Here is a 20,404-nt window from a genome sequence, read left to right on the forward strand (position 1 = left end):
ATTAAGAATCCCAGGTGAAAAAAAAAAAAAAGAATCCCAGGTGAAATCAGAGGAAGAGGCACCTTTGTGTAATGTGTCAACCATAAAGGAAGCACCTCTGGTCAATCATCAGCCAGAACAGGGCACAAAAAAAAAAAAAAAAAAAAAAAAAATGGCTTTCTTACCCCTGGAGTCCAATTCAGAATCAGAGTCACTATCATTATCTTCAAAATACTTCTTGTGTTTTAGATGATTTTTTTTCTTTCTCCTTTTCTTGGACCTTCTGAAGGACTAGACTTCTTCTTTTCATCTGTACAAAGTACAAGTAAAAAACAAAAACCCTAACTTCTAAAGAAGTATTTCTGAACATCAATTTTAGTGTATTTATTTGCAATTTGAGGAAAAGCCAAGTCTAATATTTAACTATTTATAAATTTGTTTTTAAATCCTCAGTTAAAAAAGCTTTGTATCTTAAAAATACCTTGTGAACAAGATATTGAAATTGTATTTTTCTTTGGCTCTTCATCCTCTATTGATGCTCGTTCATCAGGAATGACTTTAAATAAAATGGTTGTAAAAATTAGGAAAGTGACAAAATGGACCACAGAGTATTAAAATATGGACTTAAATTTTTTCAGTAACAGCATTGATTGTCCAAGAACCATTAAAAGCAAGCACTGGAACACTTTTGTAAAAATATAATTCAAGAGACTTCTACCTTCATAATAATAGAATACTTTACATTTACATAAAGCTCTAGAGTTTACAAAGAGCTATTCAAACAAAGCAGCATGTAAGATTTATGTTTGCAGAAGAAATCACAAGGCAAAAGCAGAGAAAACAGGAACCATGATGAAAGATGAAAGAAACTGGAGATAAGGCTGAGGGGAAGACTTCATGAATTTATTCCAAGTGCATAAGGACATGTTGTAGAGCAAAAATTGTCCTGTTTTCCAGAGCAAGAAGAACCTAACAAACTACAGTCTAAAAAAGATTTCATTCTGGGCTGGGGCTGTGGCTCAGTGGTACAGCGCTCACCTGGCACATTTGAGGCACTGAGTTCTATCCTCAACACCACATAAAAACAAAATAAAGGTACTGTATCCACCCACAACTAAAAAAAAAAATACTTATTAAAAAAGATTTCATTCTGTTGTAGAGAATTTGAGAAATGAGTATTATTAAAATTCTATAATGATTTAGAAAGGGATTTTCCATATTAAATAATCTTTTTCTTTCAAGATTACATCTGTGATAATTTGGGTATTGCCTCAAAAACCATTTTGAGAATTTCTTCCAACTGTAATTCTATTATTTCAAGCCCCTTGATGATTTTCCAAAGGTATTTACTTATTTAAAAACATTTTTTTAGTTGTACATAGTCACAATATCTTTATTTTGTTTATTTATTTTCATGTGGTGCTAAGGATCAAACCTAGTGCCTCACATGTGTGAGGCAAGCACTCTGCCACTGAGCCACATCCTCAGCCCTCCAAAGGAATTTATAAGAACAAATTTCAGATGATAGTGCTTAATCACCTTGTCATAAGTTACAGGTTTATCTGTCAAGCACATTGTCTCAATTCAACCTAATGTGGACCCAGAAATAGGAGAAGAAAAAGAAACTTATAAAATAACACTGAGAAGAAATAGGCAAAAAAATCAAAATACTAATCTTTTGTTAGTATTGGATGTAGGAAAATTAACTTAAAAAACATACTGTATTTCAAAAAAATCCCTTTGTAATACTATTATCAGATATGCAATCTGCTACTGGGTTACTTAAGACAAAATTTCAAGATATTATAAAAGTACTTTTGGTTTTATCACCAAACCCTTCTATTAACAAGCAGTTAGCACCATACACATTAAAATTTAAAAATAACAGCTGGGCATAGTGGCAGGTTCAGTTAAAAAAGCTCTGTATCTTAAAAATACCTTCTGAACATGATATTGAAATCGTACTTTTCTTTGGCTATTGGGAGGCTGAAGCAGTAGAAATGCCAGCCTCAGCAATTAAGAGAGGCCCTAAAAAAATTTAGTGAGACCCTGTCTCAAAATAATAAAAAGAACTGTGGATGGCTGATGTATCCCCAGTGGTAAAGTGCCCTGGGTTCAATCCCCAGTACCAAAAAAAAAAAAAAAAAAAAAAAAAAAAAAGAAAGAAAGAAAAGAAAAAGAAAACAACCAGCATGCTACAAATGACCAGCACAGCAACGCCCCCTCCACCCTTTGTACTGGGGATTTAGCTCAGAGGTGCTCTACTACTGAACTATATCCTCCACCCTTTTTTGTTTTATTTTGAGACAGGTCTTGTTAAATTGCTGAGGTTGGCCTAGAACTTGGAATCTTCCTGCTTTTGCCTCTGGAGTTGCTGGGATTATGGGCATATACCACCATGCCTGGCCTATGTTTTTAGAATTCAAGGAGCAGAAAAAGAAAGAAAGAAAGAAAAAGAAAACGGAAAAAAAAGTGAAATGTACTTAATTAAAATCCTTCACTTAATAAAAATTGGACTTGGGTGTTACTCACTGGGCTTGGACAGCCCCCCTCCTTCCTTATTTGTCAAAAGATCATCACATTGAAATCCTTTGAAGCCTCCTTGTATAAATAAAGAAAATAGAGGGCTCCTTGCTCTTTCTCCTTCCAGTGTGGAAGCAGGACCCCTAAGGTCACAGAACCATCCCGCCCTTGTTTTTCAAAATTATTTCTATGTCGTGTGATTTTTTTGCCATATTTCTTAGCCAGCACATTTCACGCAAAGGAAACCCAAATTTCATAGCCCGCGCGGGACACAGGAGAGAAGTGTAAGAATCGAGAACAAAAAGATAAAAAAGAGAAAAAATAGGTGCCTGCTATTTCACCAACTACAGTTTAAAAAAATTAAAATAAAGGTATTGTTTCCATCTACAACTAAAAATATTTAAAATTAAAAAAAATGTTTATTTAGTTGTAGATGAACACATAGTACCTTTATTTATATTTATGTGGTGCCGAGGATTGAACTCAGTGCATCACACATATGAGGCAAGCACTTTACCACTGAGCTACAGCCTCAGCCCCTACAACTAAAAATATTTAAAAAATTTTTTTTTAGTTGTAGAGGGACACAACACCTTTGTTGACTTACTTTTAAGTGGTGCTGAAGATTGAACCCAGTATGTCACACATGCTAGGCAAGCACTCTACTGCTGAGCTACAACCCCAGCCCTGCCAATTACAGCTTTAATTGCACTCTAGTCTGCCCTTGCTGTAGATATGATTTGTTGAAATGCTCAGTCACACAATTGCCCCTGCATCTGAATTAGAGTAAACTTCTGCTTCCTGAGACGCTCCTTCAAATTGCCCAAATCCTCTAATAGGTTCTTTCTAACATCCTCCTATTGAGACACTCCACAGTTTCCTGTAGTGTGTGTTTGCCCTCCCTACAAAGAGTTATAAACTCAACCTGTCCACTATGGGTATGGTGTTTAGTTGAAGGGCATTGGAGTGTTCCACTTCCTAGAATGCTCTTTCCCAGATATTTTCCTGGCCCTTTCCCTTAGTTCATATCCTTCTTTGCTCATGCATCATCTTTTCAGAAAGGCTAACCCCTGACCATAATATCACTCTTATCATTCTCCATTCTTTTATTTTTTCCCTGTTTATTTTTTCTTCATGAAACTTATTACTGTCTGATATTATACTGTATAATATATATATAAATTATATATACACATGTATTTAAATTATATATATTGTCTCCCCTATTAGAATGCAATTTTCATGAAGACTGGGATTTTGATATGAGGATGACTTTATACATCCAGTACCCAGCCCAGAGTAGTTATTAAATGATATGTGTTTATATGTATTGAACAAATAAATGGATGGATTTTTATTGTGTCAGGACTTATCCATTGCATTCCATCATGTAGTCATAATCCTGTTGTTTGGTCTTAGTTGTCCTCTGTTATGGTTTGGATATGAGGTGCCCCTCTCAAAAGCTCATATGATAATGCAATAATGTTCAGGGGTGAAATGATTAAATTGTGATCACCATAATCTAATCAGTGAATTAATCCATTTGTTGGGTTAATAATTTGAACTGAGTACTGGGTGGTAACTGTAGGCAGGTGGGGATGAGGTAGGTAACTGGGGGTGTGCCCCTGAGGATTATATATATATATATCTTGTCCTCTCCTCTCTCTTTTTGCTTCCTGGCTGCCATGCCCTTCTGCTATGATATTCTGCTTCACCTCAGGCCCAGAACAATGGAGTCAGCCAACCTCTGAAACCATGAGTCCATAATAAATTTTATTTCTTTAACTTATTCTTGTCAGGTATTTGTTTTAGTTATAGTTGGACACAATACCTTTATTCCATTCATTTATTTTTATGTGGTCTGAGGATTGAGCCAAGGCCCCATGCATGCTAGGCAAGTGCTCTACCATTGAGCCACAATCCCAGCCCTCTTGTCAGATATTTTGTTCACAGCAACAAAAAACTTATTAACAGAGGCTGGGGTTGTGGCTCAGTGGTAGAGTGCTTGCCTAGCATGTGTGAGAAACAGGGTTTGATTCTCAGCACTGCGTGTAAATACATAAAGATCCATTGACAACTAAAATTTTTTTTAAAAAAGCTTACTAACACATCCTTCTTTTAAATATATAGGCTCACTGTAAAATCTCCATTCTTAATTATTTGACTCATTTCTTATTTGACTTGATTATTTGACTGCATACTGCCAAGTAATTTTTCACAAATGACTCCTGGATAGTATATTCCCTCATATTTTCCTATGTTTGTAATAAGATGTCTATTGTTTTTGTAAAGTGCATTATTACTCCCTTTTCCACAGAAGGATTATTTATCTCTATCCAGTTGACTTTAGAATGTTTTTAAGAAGAAAAGAGCAATTAGCAGCATTAAACAGGTAACTTAAAGAGAGATTTGTGGGATTAAGCAGAACAGTGGGTAGTGATGAGAAAGCAAATGTATTCTTAGCACTTGCTTGGGTCCACATACTCACTTGTTCAACATTAAGTAAGCATATCTAGCTACTATTTATTGGGCTAAGGCAGGCTTCACAAATTAATGCCTGAATTTGGTCCTTATGGAGGACCAGGCAGCTGGGTGCACTGGTGCATGCCTGTAATCCCAGTGACTTGGGAATCGGAGGCAGGAGGATCACAAGTACAAAAGCAGCCTCTGAAATTTAGTGAGGTGAGATCCTGTCTCAAAATAAATTAAAAGAAAAAACATAAAGAGGGCTGGGGATATGACTCAGTGGTTAAGCACCCCTGGGTTCAATCCTTGGTACAAAAACAAACAAACAAAAAAACAAAAAACCCCAAACCAAAACCAAACAAACAACAGGTAATTGCCAGACAATAGAAGACGCAAGGTGTAGCTGTGTAGATAAAAGGGGAATGACTAATCCAGGCTCAGGGTTCCAGACACACACTTGGAAGCAGTGAGCAGCATAGCATATTCTGGAAACTGTAAGTAAGCAGTTTGACACTATGCATTGTTAATTCATTTAAACCTCAAAACAGGGCTGGGGATGCAGCTCAGTGGCAAAGCACTTGCCTAGCATGGGTGAGACCATAGATTTGATCCCCAGCACTGCAAATGAAACAAAACAGGAAAAAAGCCCCAAGCCCTCAAAACAATTTTGTGGGGAGGTATTATTATCTGTATTTTACAGATGAAGAATTATACTGAAGATCTTCTTGTGTAATGACCTTACTAAATCTGATTCTAAATATAACTCAGAGGAAGGGCTCTGGGATGGAATGAACATCACTTTTTCGATTTTTTATTGCTATCAATGAATATATATTAATCATCTACAAGATTCTTGGCATTTCAGCAGAGAATAGGATAGGACAGTTACTGCACTCATGAAATTCACAATCAAAGACAAGGCAAATAAACACTGATAATGTGGTTATAAAACCTAAATTGTCCATAATCAACCAATTGAAAACCTTTCTAGAATGTAAAATAATTGATACCTTCATATCCATTTGATACAGGTTCTTCTCTTTAAAATCTCCTGGGTTTGGGCTGGGGTTGTGGATCAGCAGTAGAACCCTTGCCTAGCACATGCGAGGCCCTGGGTTCGATCCTCAGCACCACATAAAAATAAATAAATAAAATAAAGGTATTGTGTCCAAGTACAACTAAAAATAAATATTTTTTAAAAATATTGCTTAGTTGTAGATGAACACAATATCTTTATTTATTTTCATGTGGTGCTTAGGATCAAACCCAGTGCCTCACATGTGTGAGACAAATGCTCCACCACTGAGCTATAGCCCCAGCCCTAAAAAATAAATATTTTTTAAAAAATTCCTTGGTTGTCTGAAGTGGGGTTAAGCTCTCAGATATAAGGAAAGTAAAAGGTGAAATAATACAGAAACAGAAAACTAATGAAATTTCCCAATAAGCTTGCCCTAAAGGCAATTATTTATTTATTAGTTTTCGGGGGACACAACATCTTTGTTTGTATGTGGTGCTGAGGATCGAACCCGGGCCACACACATGCCAGGCAAGCGCGCTTGAGCCACATCCCCAGCTCCCTAAAGACAATTATTAAGGCCAGTAAAGTTTCTTGAACTGCTCTGCTTTCCTACAAACAAAATTCCTTTCCTGATTTTCTTCGATTATAGGTAGCTTTTAAACTTTAGTTCAGTTTTTTTTTCTGGGTAGCAGTTTGAGGGCATGGGCAGAAGGGAAGAGATTTCTTGTGCTTTAGAATGAACAACTTTTTTTTTTGAGAGTCACACCACCAATACCTTAATTTTTTTATTTGTTCTAATTAGTTATACATGACAATAGAATGCATTTTGATACATCATACATAATGGAGTATAACTTGTCATTCTTATGGTTGTACATGATGTAGAGTTACACCAGTTGTGTAATCATATATGCACTTATAGTAATAATGTCCTAATTCATTCTATTATCATTCCTATTCCCATACCTCCTCCCCTCTGTCTAATCCAAAGTACCTCTACTCTTCCGTATCCCCTATTCCCCTTACTGTGAATTAGCATCTGCATATCAGAGAAAACATTGGGTCTTTGGTTCTTTGGAATTGGCTTATTTCACTTAACACAATATTCTCCAGTTTCATCCATTTATCATAGAATGAACAGCTTTTCACCATGCCTCAGTTGGGTCTCAACACTTTGGAAGCCCTTCAAAGAAAGAGACAAGTTTATTCTGTGGTAGCCTTGGTGATGTTAATCTGGTGCAAAAGAAATTATATTGTGCCTTTCAGTTACTGAAAGGTAATCAACAAACATGAAGAGTAGCCTCTACTGCCATTATAATCTGTATTTCAAGGATATATTGCATTTTAGTTTCAATGAATCTAATGAAAGATAAATAGATTTTAAATTACTTTGTCCTATTTCCTAAGGAGTTTTTTTTTTTTTTTTTTTTTTTTTGCTACTACATTTTTGGGGAGTGTAACTCAGAAAAATGGTCATCAATCTGCTAACTAGTTTTTCCAAGTGTTCAATTGCTAGGAAAATATTAATCTATCTTAGTTTATTTTACAACAGCACACTCCTATTTTCTGTGAAATGTGTTTATATTAAACAGTAAAAATTTCATAATTTTAAGTCCTGAAGCAAAAATCAATAATGCAAATAGTAAAGACAGTGGAAAGAATCTGACACAACTTTCCTATGTACATAATATGAATACACCACAGTGAATCCCACCATCATATATATTCACAAGACTGGAACCCTAATTAGGATAAGATATATTCCATGCATGTATAATTTTATTAAAATTGATTCTATTTCATGTATAACTAAAAATAACCAAAAAAAGAAAAGATTAAAAATAAAACATCTGGGGTTAGTATTATTTTTGTTATTCCTGATTAGTGAGTAAAGCCACTAAATCTTCGATTTAATCATACAAATCAAACTAATTAAAAAATAAATAATGCAATGATTTCCACAATACAGAGTCTTGGAGAAGAATTTAAGAAATTTTATATTTTTAAGTGAAAATAAAGCTGTTGCACCACTTCGATGTTTTATTAGTGGCTTTGCTTTATTGAAGAGAATATTGAATACATTAGGGATTAATTTTCCTATTGAAGAAGATTAGATATAGTTAATTCTGTTATCACACTGGAATATCCCAATGTACATTTTCAACAGGATTTTTGTAGAAAGAAGCACAGGAATTCAAACTAAGAGGTAAACAGGCACACATTCAAGCTTTTGGGAACTAGATTGATCATTATCATCCTACACATGTTTTTATTTCATTTGCAGCACTGGGGATTGAACTCAGGGCTTCACACATGTTAGGGAATGCCGCATCACAGGATACGCCATATCACAGGAGCTCTTTAGGAATTCCCTCAGAGCCCAATTGCCACCACCGGCTCTCCCGGCCAGCTTCTCAACGCTCTTGAGTCCGATTGGTTGGGTTGTGTGGGTGGAGCCAAAAGAGTCCCCCAATGAGCAGCTCCATGGTCTGAAAGGGCGGGGAAATAGCCCAATGAGCTTCACTACAGAGGAGCCAATCAGCTGGAAGTTTGCTGGGGTCACAGTGAGCCAATCAGCTGGAAGTTTGCTGGGGCCCCTTCGGCTGAGGCTCTCAACAAGGGAAGAACGTTACCACTGAGGTACATCCCCAGCCTTATCCCATACAGATCTCTAAGAAACAAAATGAAGGTAGTGAATGGCCTTAATTGCCACAGAAAAGTTACTCCTTGTTTCCCTAGTTGAATATGATCAATAATCAGCCTGAAGGGAAATATTTTGCTTTCCAAACACCCATCCTGTTATTTGTTTCATAATGGTTACTTAGGAGGGTATTACCAGAGCATTTTTTAAAATTATGTAATTCACAACTTAATTTATTCATTAAATAATTACTGACTGCTTAATCTGTGTCAGACCCTAAAGGATGAAATGCTACGGAAATAATAATAAATCGACAATACAAATGTTAATATTATTCACCTTTCAAGATACAGCTCAAATGTCAATATTCAGTTGGTTATTCCCTTCTCTGTGCTTCTATACCTTGTACAAATTTTTTCAATGCTTGTGTGCCTATCTACTTTCTCTATCTGAAAAGGTAGAGACCCGTGGCTTTCCTTTTTTTTTTTTTTTTGTATTCCACAGAGCCTTGCACATGCTACAGATCAAAGAGGTGGTCAATAAATGTTAGTCGAAATGAAAAATTTAGCATTAGATTAAGACAGTACCTGTCCAAACGCTAGATTCCTTCCTTAAAAATAGTAACTGTAATTTACTGTTATCCTAAAACTTGTATTATCATGAGTTGATGAATTTTATTTATTCAGATTATATTTCATGGTGGCTCATCAAGATGGTCTATCAGGATAATACAGAATAGAATTCAAACTTGCAAAAGAAAGGAAACCCATATTATAGTCTCTAATGGTTTTTATGCCCTACGAGCTTATACTGAATTTCGACGAATGCGAGTAGCACCCTTTCCGCTCCCCACTGCTAGTGGCAGCGTTACTTGATCTCTCCCTTTCCTTTTCCCACCCTTTTGCCCTCCGGAAAGAGCTTCAAGAACTTCGCAGTCTTCCTCCGCCCCTTTGCGGAAAGAGCCGAAGGCTGAGTAGGGTGCCGAAGCGGAGTCGCGTAGAGCTCGGGGCCTTCCGGAAACCCTCGGGCTGCACTCGGAAGAGGAGGGCGCCTCTGACTTCAGAGCTTCGCCCCCGCGCCGTGCCCTCTGTCGGTGGCGTGGGGCAGCTGTAGCAGCCGTGGCGGCAGGAGGCGGTAGCCGCGTCGACGTCGACCAAGACTGGAGCGACGTTTAAAGAAGCAGCAGAATCGCCCAGGAGTCCGGCTTCTTGTTGTTGGAGGACTCCCACCCTTCCGCGGCCGAGGAGCAGCGGCGGCGCCAGTAAGCAGGTGAGGACCCGGCCCCAATCCGGGAGGGGGCGAAGGAGCGCCTGCCTCCTCGGTCCCTGGGCCGCGCCTGCGTTTGCTTTCGCCTCACTTGAACCAGGAAGCGGCGGAGTCTTAGGCTCTGCTCCTCCGGCTCTTTCTTTGTGTGGGTCGGGGAGCGAAGGAGGGGAAGAATCCGGAGGGCCGCGGCGTGGTCCCTTTCGCCGTCAGGGGCTGAAGGGTTGCCGGTGCCCTAGGTAGGCCCCGGGGCGTGGGGACCCCACCAAAGAAACCCACTTGGCTTTACCTCGCCCCGCTGCCTTCCTTTCTGGGCCTCTTTTTCTCCGCCTAGTCCCTGGTTTGATTTGGAGCTTTCCTGCCTGGCCCATCCTCCCCTTCCGTCCCCTTCCTGGGGCATAACAATGCCGCCTGTTTAGCCTCGCCCCCCCACCCCAACACCGCACCCTACTGTTCGCCACCTTCTACTTTCCCCGGCACCCCTTACTCCTCCCGCCCTCACTCCACTGTTTGTACCTCCATCTATCTGTATTTGCAAGGAGCTGGGTTTCCACGTGAAATGGGGTTAAAAAACCTCAGTTGCAGCTGGTAGGGTGCAAATGGAGAAGAGGGAGGCGGAGGAAAGGAGATGGGGGTTCAGCTGCTGCAGGGAGCCGCGTGTCGGTTTGTTTCACTCCCTCGCGGATGGCTTTTCTCTCTTTTCCGCTTTAACCAGCCCCACTGAACCTGCCCTCGATCAAGGATTTGTCACACAGTGATGTGAAATGGCTTTTCCACAGTCAGTTTGCCAATCTTGGGGGAGGAAGGGTGCAGACCAACTTGTGTTGACCTGGGCCCACCCTGACGGGCAGGAAAGGGCCACAAGTCAAATGAAACCAAGTCCCAGTGTCACCTAGACACGTACATTTGACGCATTCCCACATGGGGAAAATTATTTGCAAGCGACAAAAATCGTGGGAGTGTAGTGAGACAACCCATATCTCCACTTAAAAGTGACTTCTGACGAAATCCCCATATTTCGGAAGCCCTGGTTGTTGGCACTCCAAAGGTCACCCTTTCTGATGAATGCCTTTGGTAACCTAGAATTCCTTGGTACTGTTAACCAGGCAACACCTAACAGATGATGTTTTATATCCTTGATTTTTAGGCTTTTTGTTTTTTTTTTTTTTTGTGTGCTTAAAGCTATAATGTTGAAAAATGAATTTGAGATGTTCTGCCTTTCAAGTGTGTTAACTGTGATAGTGATACTCTGGGTAACTTCAAAGGGAAAGAATATTAACAATAAAAATATATCTTTACTAAAGGTATTTCTCAATAATGGCTGATATCCCCATACACACACACACACACACACACACACACACACACACGTGTGTGTGTTGGGAATTTTTTTATTTTTTACAACTTTGGCATCATTGTTACTGGAGATGTCTTTTGTTAAGTGCCCAAAAAAAAGGTGCTTTGGAGATGGTACACAGCAGTGTGATTTAATGGCATGCCCCATACTCTAATGTCTCCTCTGTTCCAATAAGTTAATGTTTTCTTTTTTTTTGGTGGTGGTGCTGGGGATTGAACTCAGTGCCTCACACTTGCTAGGCAAGCACTTTACCACTGAGCCACATCCCCAGCCCCCAATGTTTTCATTTTTGCTAACTCATTTGGCAAGAAAAAAGTTTTCATACCAGTGCAGGATTTTTTCCCCCAGAGTACTGGGGATTGGAACCAGGGGCAATCTACCACTGAGCCACATTCCCAGCCCTTTATTTATTTATTTACTTATTTATTATTTTGACAGGGTCTTGCAGAGTTGCTGAGGGTCTCATTAAATTACTAAGGCTGGCCTTGAACTTGCCATCCTCCTGTCTCAACATCCTGAGTTACTGGGATTACAGGTGTGCACCACTGTGCGTGGCCAGTGAACATAATATGTTTATTTATTTTTGCAAGTACGGCCTTGTGCATGCTAGGCAAGCACTCTACCACTGAGCTGCACCCCCAGCATGTTTCCTTTTATTTTATTTTGAGACTGGGTCTTGCTAAGTTGCCCAGGCTGGCCTTAAACTTGCAATCCTCCTGCCTCCCCCTCCTGAGTAGCTGGGATTATAGGCGTGTGCACTCACTTCTTAACCAACAAAGTGAAATGTTTCTGTTTTTCATACAAATACAAATAAGCATTAAGAAATGATATGCTTTCCTTTTACATTATCTGTTTGTTTTTTTTCCATGATAGCATTTGTTAATGGACTTCACTCAGCACTCTGTTTTTTGTTTTTTTCTTTTTCTTTTTTTTTTTTTTGGTACCGGGGATTGAACTCGGGGGGACTTGACCACTGAGTCACATCCTAAACCCATTTTTGTATTTTACTTAGAGACAGGGTCTCACTGAGTTGCTAAGCGCCTGGCTTTTGCTAAGGCTAGCTTTGAACTCACAATCCTCCTGTCTCAGCCCTCCGAGCCTCTGGGATTATGGGCATGCTCCACCCCTGTGGAGACAATCTATTTTTAACATTCCACTTCTGGAGATTGTAAAGTAGAGGTGAGGTGGATGGGCAAGGGGATGAAAAAAGAGAAAGGGACAAAAAAGTATTTACTAGTTCATCAAGATGAGGCACCCCAATTTAAATAAGAACAAAAAAGTAATTGAGTTGTGAGATAATAATTGTCAGCCTTTGTAGTGTCCTTGGCTGTGGAGAGTAGCTTTTTAATATAATTCTAAAAATAGTTAAAATTTAGATGTCTAACCGATGTGATTCTGTAATCTGTATACGGGGTAAAAATGGGAGTTCATAACCCACTTGAATCAAATGTATGAAATATGATATGTCAAGAACTATGTAATGTTTTGAACAACTAATAATAAAAATTAAAAAGAAAAAAAATTTGGGAAGAGTATGTATTTCAGACTCAGTATTGAATACTGACACTTAAATCATTCATTACAGATGAAATAACTATTATGCATTTATGGTGAGGATTTTCCTGAAAACAATTTTTTTAAATATTTATTTTTAAGTTGTAAATAAAATAAAATACCTTTATTTTATTTATTTTTATGTGGTGCTGAGGATAGAAACCAGGGCCTCACATGTGCTGGGCGAATGCTCCACTCCACCGCTAAAACCCAGCCCCTCCTTAAAACAATTTTAAGACAGCCAAATTAACCCTTGCCTGGTACGGTGGCTCACACCTGGAACCCCAGCACTTGCAAGGCTGAGAGGCAGGATTACATGTTCTAGGTGAACCTTCATGACTTAGCGACACCATCTCAAAATTTAATTAAAATGGTGAGGTGGGGGGCTGGGGTTGTGGCAAGAGTGCTCGCCTAGCACATGCAAGGCCCTGGGTTCGATCCTCAGCACCACATAAAAATAAATAAATAAAGATATTATGTCCAACTATAACTAAAAAAATAAACATTAAATAAAAGGTGAGGTGGGGGCTGGGGATATCTGTTGCCCAGTGGTAGAGAGCCTCTGGCTTAAATCCCCGGTACTCTTAACAAACAAACAAAAGCAAAAAAATAACCCTCTTAGCTCTTCTTGAGGAGGAAACCCCAAATTGGGACTAAGTAAATGAATTCTAATCTTTAAAAACTCCTAGTGGAGATGCATGTATCAGATTCAAAGGAAGGTGACTATGGAGATTACTGTTCAAATCTGTCTAGCAATTTAAAACTTGCTTGACTCTTTTCAGGAAGAAGTCATGAGATTTGATACATCGTCCAAATGCCGGTCTGTATGAACAGTTTATGAAAAAGCCAAAAAGTTATGCCAAACTTCTGTTAAAACTTGATAAACTATTTAACGATTCCATGGCTTAAATACTGAATGATGAAGTACTTTTGTTTTTTTTCTCCCTAATCCTTCCTTGTCCCCTCCCCCTCCCTTTCACTTATAGGCATGGAGAGTAGAAAACTGATTTCTGCTACTGACATTCAGTACTCTGGCAGTCTGCTGAACTCCTTGAATGAGCAACGAGGCCATGGACTCTTTTGTGACGTTACTGTTATTGTGGAAGACCGAAAATTCCGGGCCCACAGGAATATTCTTTCAGCTTCTAGTACATACTTCCATCAGCTCTTCTCAGTTGCTGGGCAAGTTGTTGAACTGAGCTTTATAAGAGCAGAGATCTTTGCAGAAATCCTCAATTATATCTATAGTTCTAAAATTGTCCGTGTTAGAGCAGATTTACTTGATGAGTTAATTAAATCAGGGCAGTTATTGGGAGTGAAATTTATAGCAGAGCTTGGTGTCCCATTATCACAGGTTAAAAGCATCTCAGGTACACCTCAGGATGGTAGTGCTGAAACCTTGCCTCCTGATTCTAGTGACAAAAACCTTGTAATACAAAAATCAAAAGATGAAACCCAAGATAATGGGGCGACTATAATGCCTATCATAACAGAGTCATTTTCATTATCTGCTGAAGATTATGAAATGAAAAAGATCATTGTTACTGATTCTGATGATGATGATGATGATGATGTCATTTTCTGCTCTGAGATTTTGCCTGCAAAGGAGAGTTTGCCAAATAACAATGCAGTGACACAGGTCCAGCCTAACACAGGCCCTGTTGCTATTTCAGATGTTGCACCTTGTGCTAGCAATAACTCTCCCCCTTTAACAAATATCACACCTACTCAGAAACTTCCTATTCCTGTGAATCAGGCAACTCTGAGCCAGACACAAGGAAGTGAAAAATTGCTGGTATCTTCGGCTCCAACACATCTGACTCCCAATATTATTTTGTTAAATCAGGCACCACTTACTACACCACCAAATGTCAGTTCTTCACTTCCAAATCATATGTCTTCTTCAATCAATTTACTTATGCAGAATCAGCAGACACCAAATAGTGCTGTTTTAACAGGAAACAAAGCCAGTGAAGAGGAGGAGGAGGAAATTATAGATGATGATGATGACACTATTAGCTCCAGTCCAGACTCGGCAGTCAGTAATACATCTTTGGTCCCACAGGCTGATACGTCCCAAAATACCACTTTTGATGGATCATTGATACAGAAGATGCAGATTCCTACACTTCTGCAAGAACCACTTTCCAGTTCTTTAAAAATTTCAGATATAATTACTAGAAACACTAATGATCCAGGTTTAGGATCAAAACACCTAATGGAGGGTCAGAAGATCATTACTTTAGACACAGCTACTGAAATTGAAGGCTTGTCGACTGGTTGCAAGGTTTATGCAAATATCGGTGAAGATACTTATGACATAGTGATCCCTGTCAAAGATGACCCTGATGAAGGGGAAGCCAGACTTGAGAATGAAATACCAAAAACGTCTGGCAATGAGTCGGCAAGCAAACGCATGAAAGTAAAACATGATGATCACTATGAGTTAATAGTAGATGGAAGGGTCTATTATATCTGCATTGTATGCAAAAGGTCATATGTCTGTCTGACAAGCTTGCGGAGACATTTTAACATTCATTCTTGGGAGAAGAAGTATCCATGCCGTTACTGCGAGAAGGTATTTCCTCTTGCAGAATATCGTACAAAGCATGAAATTCATCACACAGGGGAGCGAAGGTATCAATGTTTGGCATGTGGCAAATCTTTCATCAACTATCAGTTTATGTCTTCACATATAAAGTCGGTTCATAGTCAAGATCCTTCTGGGGACTCGAAGCTTTACCGTTTACATCCATGCAAATCTTTACAGATCAGACAATATGCATACCTTTCTGATAGGTCAAGCACTGTGCCTGTAATGAAGGATGATGGTATTGGGTATAAGGTTGATGCTGGAAAGGAACCTCCAGTAGGGACCACATCTACTCAGAACAAGCCAATGACCTGGGAAGATATCTTTATTCAACAGGAAAATGATTCAATTTTTAAACAGAATGTAACAGATGGCAGTACCGAGTTTGAGTTTATAATACCAGAATCTTACTGAACTCCTTCGAAATATCAGGAAGTTTCGGTTTGGGTTAAGGGACAGGGATTTCAGAAGACCTGTAAAACCAATTAAGGTGAAAATAAGTTAATTTGATCTGCCATATCATCTGAAAGTAGTCTAGTTGGATTATTGTTGATGAATTTTAGAAGCAAATTTCTCTTAAAAAGTTTCAGTAGAGGTTGAGAAGTTCCCCTCTCAGTATGTTTATATAGTTAGCTTTCAGCTCATTTAAAAGAGGCAAGAATGAAAAAGCATGGAGGGATAGTTTTCTGACTAGAATTTGAAGCAGTCTGAATGTTTTTTGAAAATAACTGGAGTTACTAGCATACCCTAGTACATCATACAACCTTCCCCTTCCATGTTAGCACTTTACTGCTGAATTCTCGGTTTTCTTACATTGAGACTAAATGTGTGTTGTCTTGTATATGACATAAAAAACTTCTGAAACTGGTCTAGAATATTTCATAACAAGTCTCCACTTGATTGTGTATTCTGCTAGTCCAAATGGATAGCAACCTCCTGCCTCCCCTTATGAAAATAGCCATGCAGATGAGTCTTGTATGAAGAATGACTTAGTTTTTAGTTAATTAGAATTAATCCTTACCTTTATTGCCATTGTCTATGAAAGATTTTGGGGGCTAGGCCATACTCTCTACCTTTGTAATGTGATCTGTTTAGGCAGAAAACTAGTGGAAAAACAAATCTTCATAATGCAGACAGGAGACACAAAAGTTCTGTCACACTTTTTTAAATTCTCTGCTCTTACATAAGAGAGAATGGAATCAAGTGTAGATTTCCTTTTTGTTCGATATGGTTAATATTCTCATAAAATGTTAGAAATTTTGAATCTGAAAGCCACCAAATTAATTTTTATGCATAATCTAATTATGTATAAATCTTTGTAAATGATAGATTTCATAGATGAAACTCATGTATTTTGGGCGGAGGCTATTGGCATATATTTTTAAATATTCATATTTCTTAGATCCTCTATAGGAAGTTTTCATTTGAAATAGTTGAAGCTGTGATCTAGTATGTTCCTTTCAGCAAGATCTTACTTTTACCCCTTCTAAAGTAAGTGCCATTCCATCTGCAAATTACCACAATATAGCAATCAGAAACTACACGTGGAATGGTATATAGGTTTGTCAATTCCCATTAATCTTGACAACAATAAATACCAGCTTTCTTCCTTTTAAAATGACATATTTAAACAGTTAGAAAGTAAAGTTAAAACTTAAGTGCTAGTAATAAAAGGAAGTGGGTTGGCACAAATATATAGCCTAGCATTTATAACAATTAACTTGTTGAACTGTAAATGGTTTTGTTTTTTTTTTTGCAAAGGAAAAAAATAATAGATACTGAAAAAGATTGTTGTGCATAGTTATTAGTCATTCATAAACTTGCTTAAGTATTTCTTAGTTCAACATAGATATTTTCTTTCTCCTTACCATGTATTTAAAAAAAATAGTCTATTTCTTAACTTTGAACTTAAAGCTTTAATCATAACTTCTCATATATACATCATTCAGTGTATCTTAAGTTGGTAACTGAGGGTATTTGGCATCAGTATTTGCAATAATACAAGGAAAAGGAAGAATTATCCTTTGTTTACCAAGTGGTGGAGTGATGTGCATTTATCTGTTTTCTGTTCTGTGAGTCTAGGCCTTCAAACCATTTTATCAACTAAACCTAGAAAATTTGAAATCATCTTATAACTTAAGACTCTGATCTCTGAAATCACCATATCTGTTTCTTTTCTTTGTAGATATAACATTACTCTCTGATTATAAAGTGTTCTCAGTGGAAATTTGAGTTTCATTAATGTTATTTCAGCAGTTAGTCATAATTACTTATGCCATTGTAAATGATACTGATGCCAGCAGAGCTTCCAGGTCTTTCGGACTCAACTGTAGATAAATTAGTTTGTCATAATAAAACTTGGTCATTTCTACAAGCCTATTATGACAAACCAGGAATTAATTCTATAATTGAAAACTATCAGTTCTGAGTAATATTGGTATAATTATTTGCTGCTGCTGTGCTAATTCTGAATATGAAAATTTAAAAATCTGTGCATTCTTAAAGGTATCTTCTGGAGTTTTTTGGGAGGTGGAAAACTGGAAAATTAAATTTCAATTTTGCCAGAAAACTCTTGCATGTGTCTCAGGATCTTCAGTTTTTCTAGAAGTTTCCTTCTTCAAAGTTCAAGAGTTCATGTAGAATACTCCTTTTGGACAAAAACTCTTCACTCCCAGTCTTTACTGTATTGGAAATTTATAGCAAGCTGCTGTTTAAAACTTACTATGGGTTTTTTCTATTTTATACTTGGCTTTACGGCTATTGAACTTCCTTTATTCTTTCAGGCAGGCATCAAATTTGTTCTTATGTGAAATTACCTGTAAATATTCTGGACAGTAACTATTCAAAGTAGAAATTTGTTACTCAAATGCTCAGACTAAGCAGAGATTTTAAAATGCTTTAACAGTCTTGCAGGATTAAACATTGTAATTGATTATTATCATCTGGGTGGTAATGATCCCCTATGTACAACCACTATGAGGGAATAATGCCACATTTTTTCCACTGTACTAAGAAGATAAAACAATCGGTAGACATTGATCAAGGCATTTTGTATCGTCAAGGCATGCATATTCTAAGTAATTAAGTGCTAATTCAGCAGCACTGGCTTCTTCACCTTTGTCAGTCATATGAAACCCTGTTCATTTCCCCTAATACTGTAATGTTCATACTTGTACAATCCTCCCTGTCATGACTTTAAGTTCTACTTTTCATTAACCATCACCTGATATTAGTTCATAGAGCTTCTTATGGCAAAATAAAATGTTTTAATTCTAACTTCTGAGTGTGTTTCTTATTAAGAGTATATATAAGAAATTATATAGGAGTTTATATTCTATTGTTTTTCAATTTTTGTAGCAGGGAACTGGAGCTGTGTTTCTGATGACCGCATGGCAAAATATTACATTAGTTTTTTATTTTGTTTTATTTTATTATTACTTATTATTATTATTTGGTACCAGGGATTGAACCCAGAGGGGCCTAACCACTGGGTCACATCCCCAGCCCATTTTTTTTTTGAATTTTTTTATTTTGAGACAGGGTCTCACTAAGTTGCTTAGGGCCTCAGCCTCCGAAGTTGCTGAGATTTCAGGCGTGCGCCACCACACTTGGACCCATTAGATTTTATATATTGGTTAATCATGTTTCATTGTTTCTTGAACCATAATAGTCCAAATGAGTTAGTTACTTTAGAGCATTTGCTAAACTTTTATAGATACCATAAGGACACCTGTAAATGGATAAGGAGGAGGATAGTTTTATTAATTTGAATCATCACAAAAGCAGTCTGGGTTTTCAACATGGCAGTGATACAGATCTTAAGCAACATCCAGTTTATACAGGTTCTGGATTAGTATTTAATGTTTCATGCCCCGTTCAATACTCTAAAGCAGAATTAGGAATAAAGCGGTAAATATTACAAAATGCAGTCAAGATACATATTGGAAATACAAATTCCTTCATTACAGCAAATGTTTTGCAAAAGAGTAAAGCAGCAAATATTTTTCTAAGGTAACATGCACTTTATATAATTCAATGTAATAAAAAAGAAGCTGCTGAAATTAAGTGTTACAAAATCTATACTGTTTCAAGTTATTTTGTAAAGTAAGAAAAATACATAGAAATGAGTCATAGAATCTTAACACTTTAAGAAATGTAGGATATACTATGTAATGGTGCCTTTAAAAATATACACGTTCACTAAAGCAAAAGGTAAAGTGTAAATGGCAAAAAATTCATTTTGAGTATTACAAGTTGACATTTGTATAGTAAGTCAATTGGTTATTAGTCCCTTTTTGAAATCCAATAGAGTTTTAATCCGCTCAGAACTGTAAAAAATAATAGGGATTTTGTATAACGCATAGGATTATAGATTTTTAGATTTGAAATCTGGATAAGACATGACGCTAAAAATTAAATGATATTTTGCAAACATTTACTGTGAACAATGAGTGCACTAGTTGTGCCTTGATGATTCTTAATGGTCAGGTGTCTACAAGGTAGATGGGAGCACCAGCATTTGTCTGCTACCTCTAATCCATCAAGTCAGGAGGTAGCAAAATTGGCTGGAAAATTTTCCAGTATATGTTCCATGTTTGCAGAACTGTCTAATTAGGTACCCTCCTGTAGCCCTGTATTTTTACATTATACAAGTGTAGGATTAACAATCTGTCTTTAAACCAATCAATTCTCAGGTTAACACAAGATCCCAATGAAAGTGTTCATTCTGAAGTGAAGGCATGGATGCCAAAGTGTCTTAAACTCATCAGGTTGATGGTTTAAAGCTATGTATAATTAAAAGAACTGTACAAATACCACAATGTGCCAGATGGATTTTAAATCTACCGTAACACTTAAGAATTTTTCAAGTTGGCTACATTTGAGGTTTTGCAGACTTAAAGCGGCATTGTAACACTCATAATCTTGAATTGAATGCTGTCATGATTGGTCTCAACAGAAAAAGGACCAATAAGAGCAGTGGCATTAAAATACAGATGATTCTTTTAGGGT

At 37.5% G+C, this 20,404-nt stretch overlaps 1 protein-coding gene across 2 annotated transcripts; it reads left to right on the forward strand.

Moving 5' to 3' along the window:
• The first annotated feature begins 9,543 nt into the window (after nucleotides 1–9,543).
• Zbtb33 (zinc finger and BTB domain containing 33) lies at nucleotides 9,544–18,670 on the forward strand. 2 transcript variants are annotated; one of them, XM_077107015.1, is made up of 2 exons: nucleotides 9,544–9,896; nucleotides 13,788–18,670. In XM_077107015.1, exon 2 carries the CDS (start codon nucleotides 13,790–13,792, stop codon nucleotides 15,806–15,808), a length of 2,019 nt encoding a protein of 672 aa, XP_076963130.1. In that variant the 5' UTR covers nucleotides 9,544–9,896; nucleotides 13,788–13,789; the 3' UTR covers nucleotides 15,809–18,670. The 2 variants fall into 2 exon arrangements, with proteins under 2 accessions (XP_076963130.1, XP_076963131.1); XM_077107016.1 differs by lacking the exon at nucleotides 9,544–9,896 and adding an exon at nucleotides 10,059–10,129.
• Nucleotides 18,671–20,404: the final 1,734 nt, after the last annotated feature.

Source organism: Callospermophilus lateralis, chromosome X, assembly GCF_048772815.1.
Source record: "Callospermophilus lateralis isolate mCalLat2 chromosome X, mCalLat2.hap1, whole genome shotgun sequence".
NCBI classification, from domain to species: domain Eukaryota; kingdom Metazoa; phylum Chordata; class Mammalia; order Rodentia; family Sciuridae; genus Callospermophilus; species Callospermophilus lateralis.

Coding starts and splice junctions, on each gene's coding strand:
- Zbtb33 (XM_077107015.1), top strand. CDS start 13,790: ATGGAGAGTAGAAAACTGATTTCTGCTACTGACATTCAGTACTCTGGC.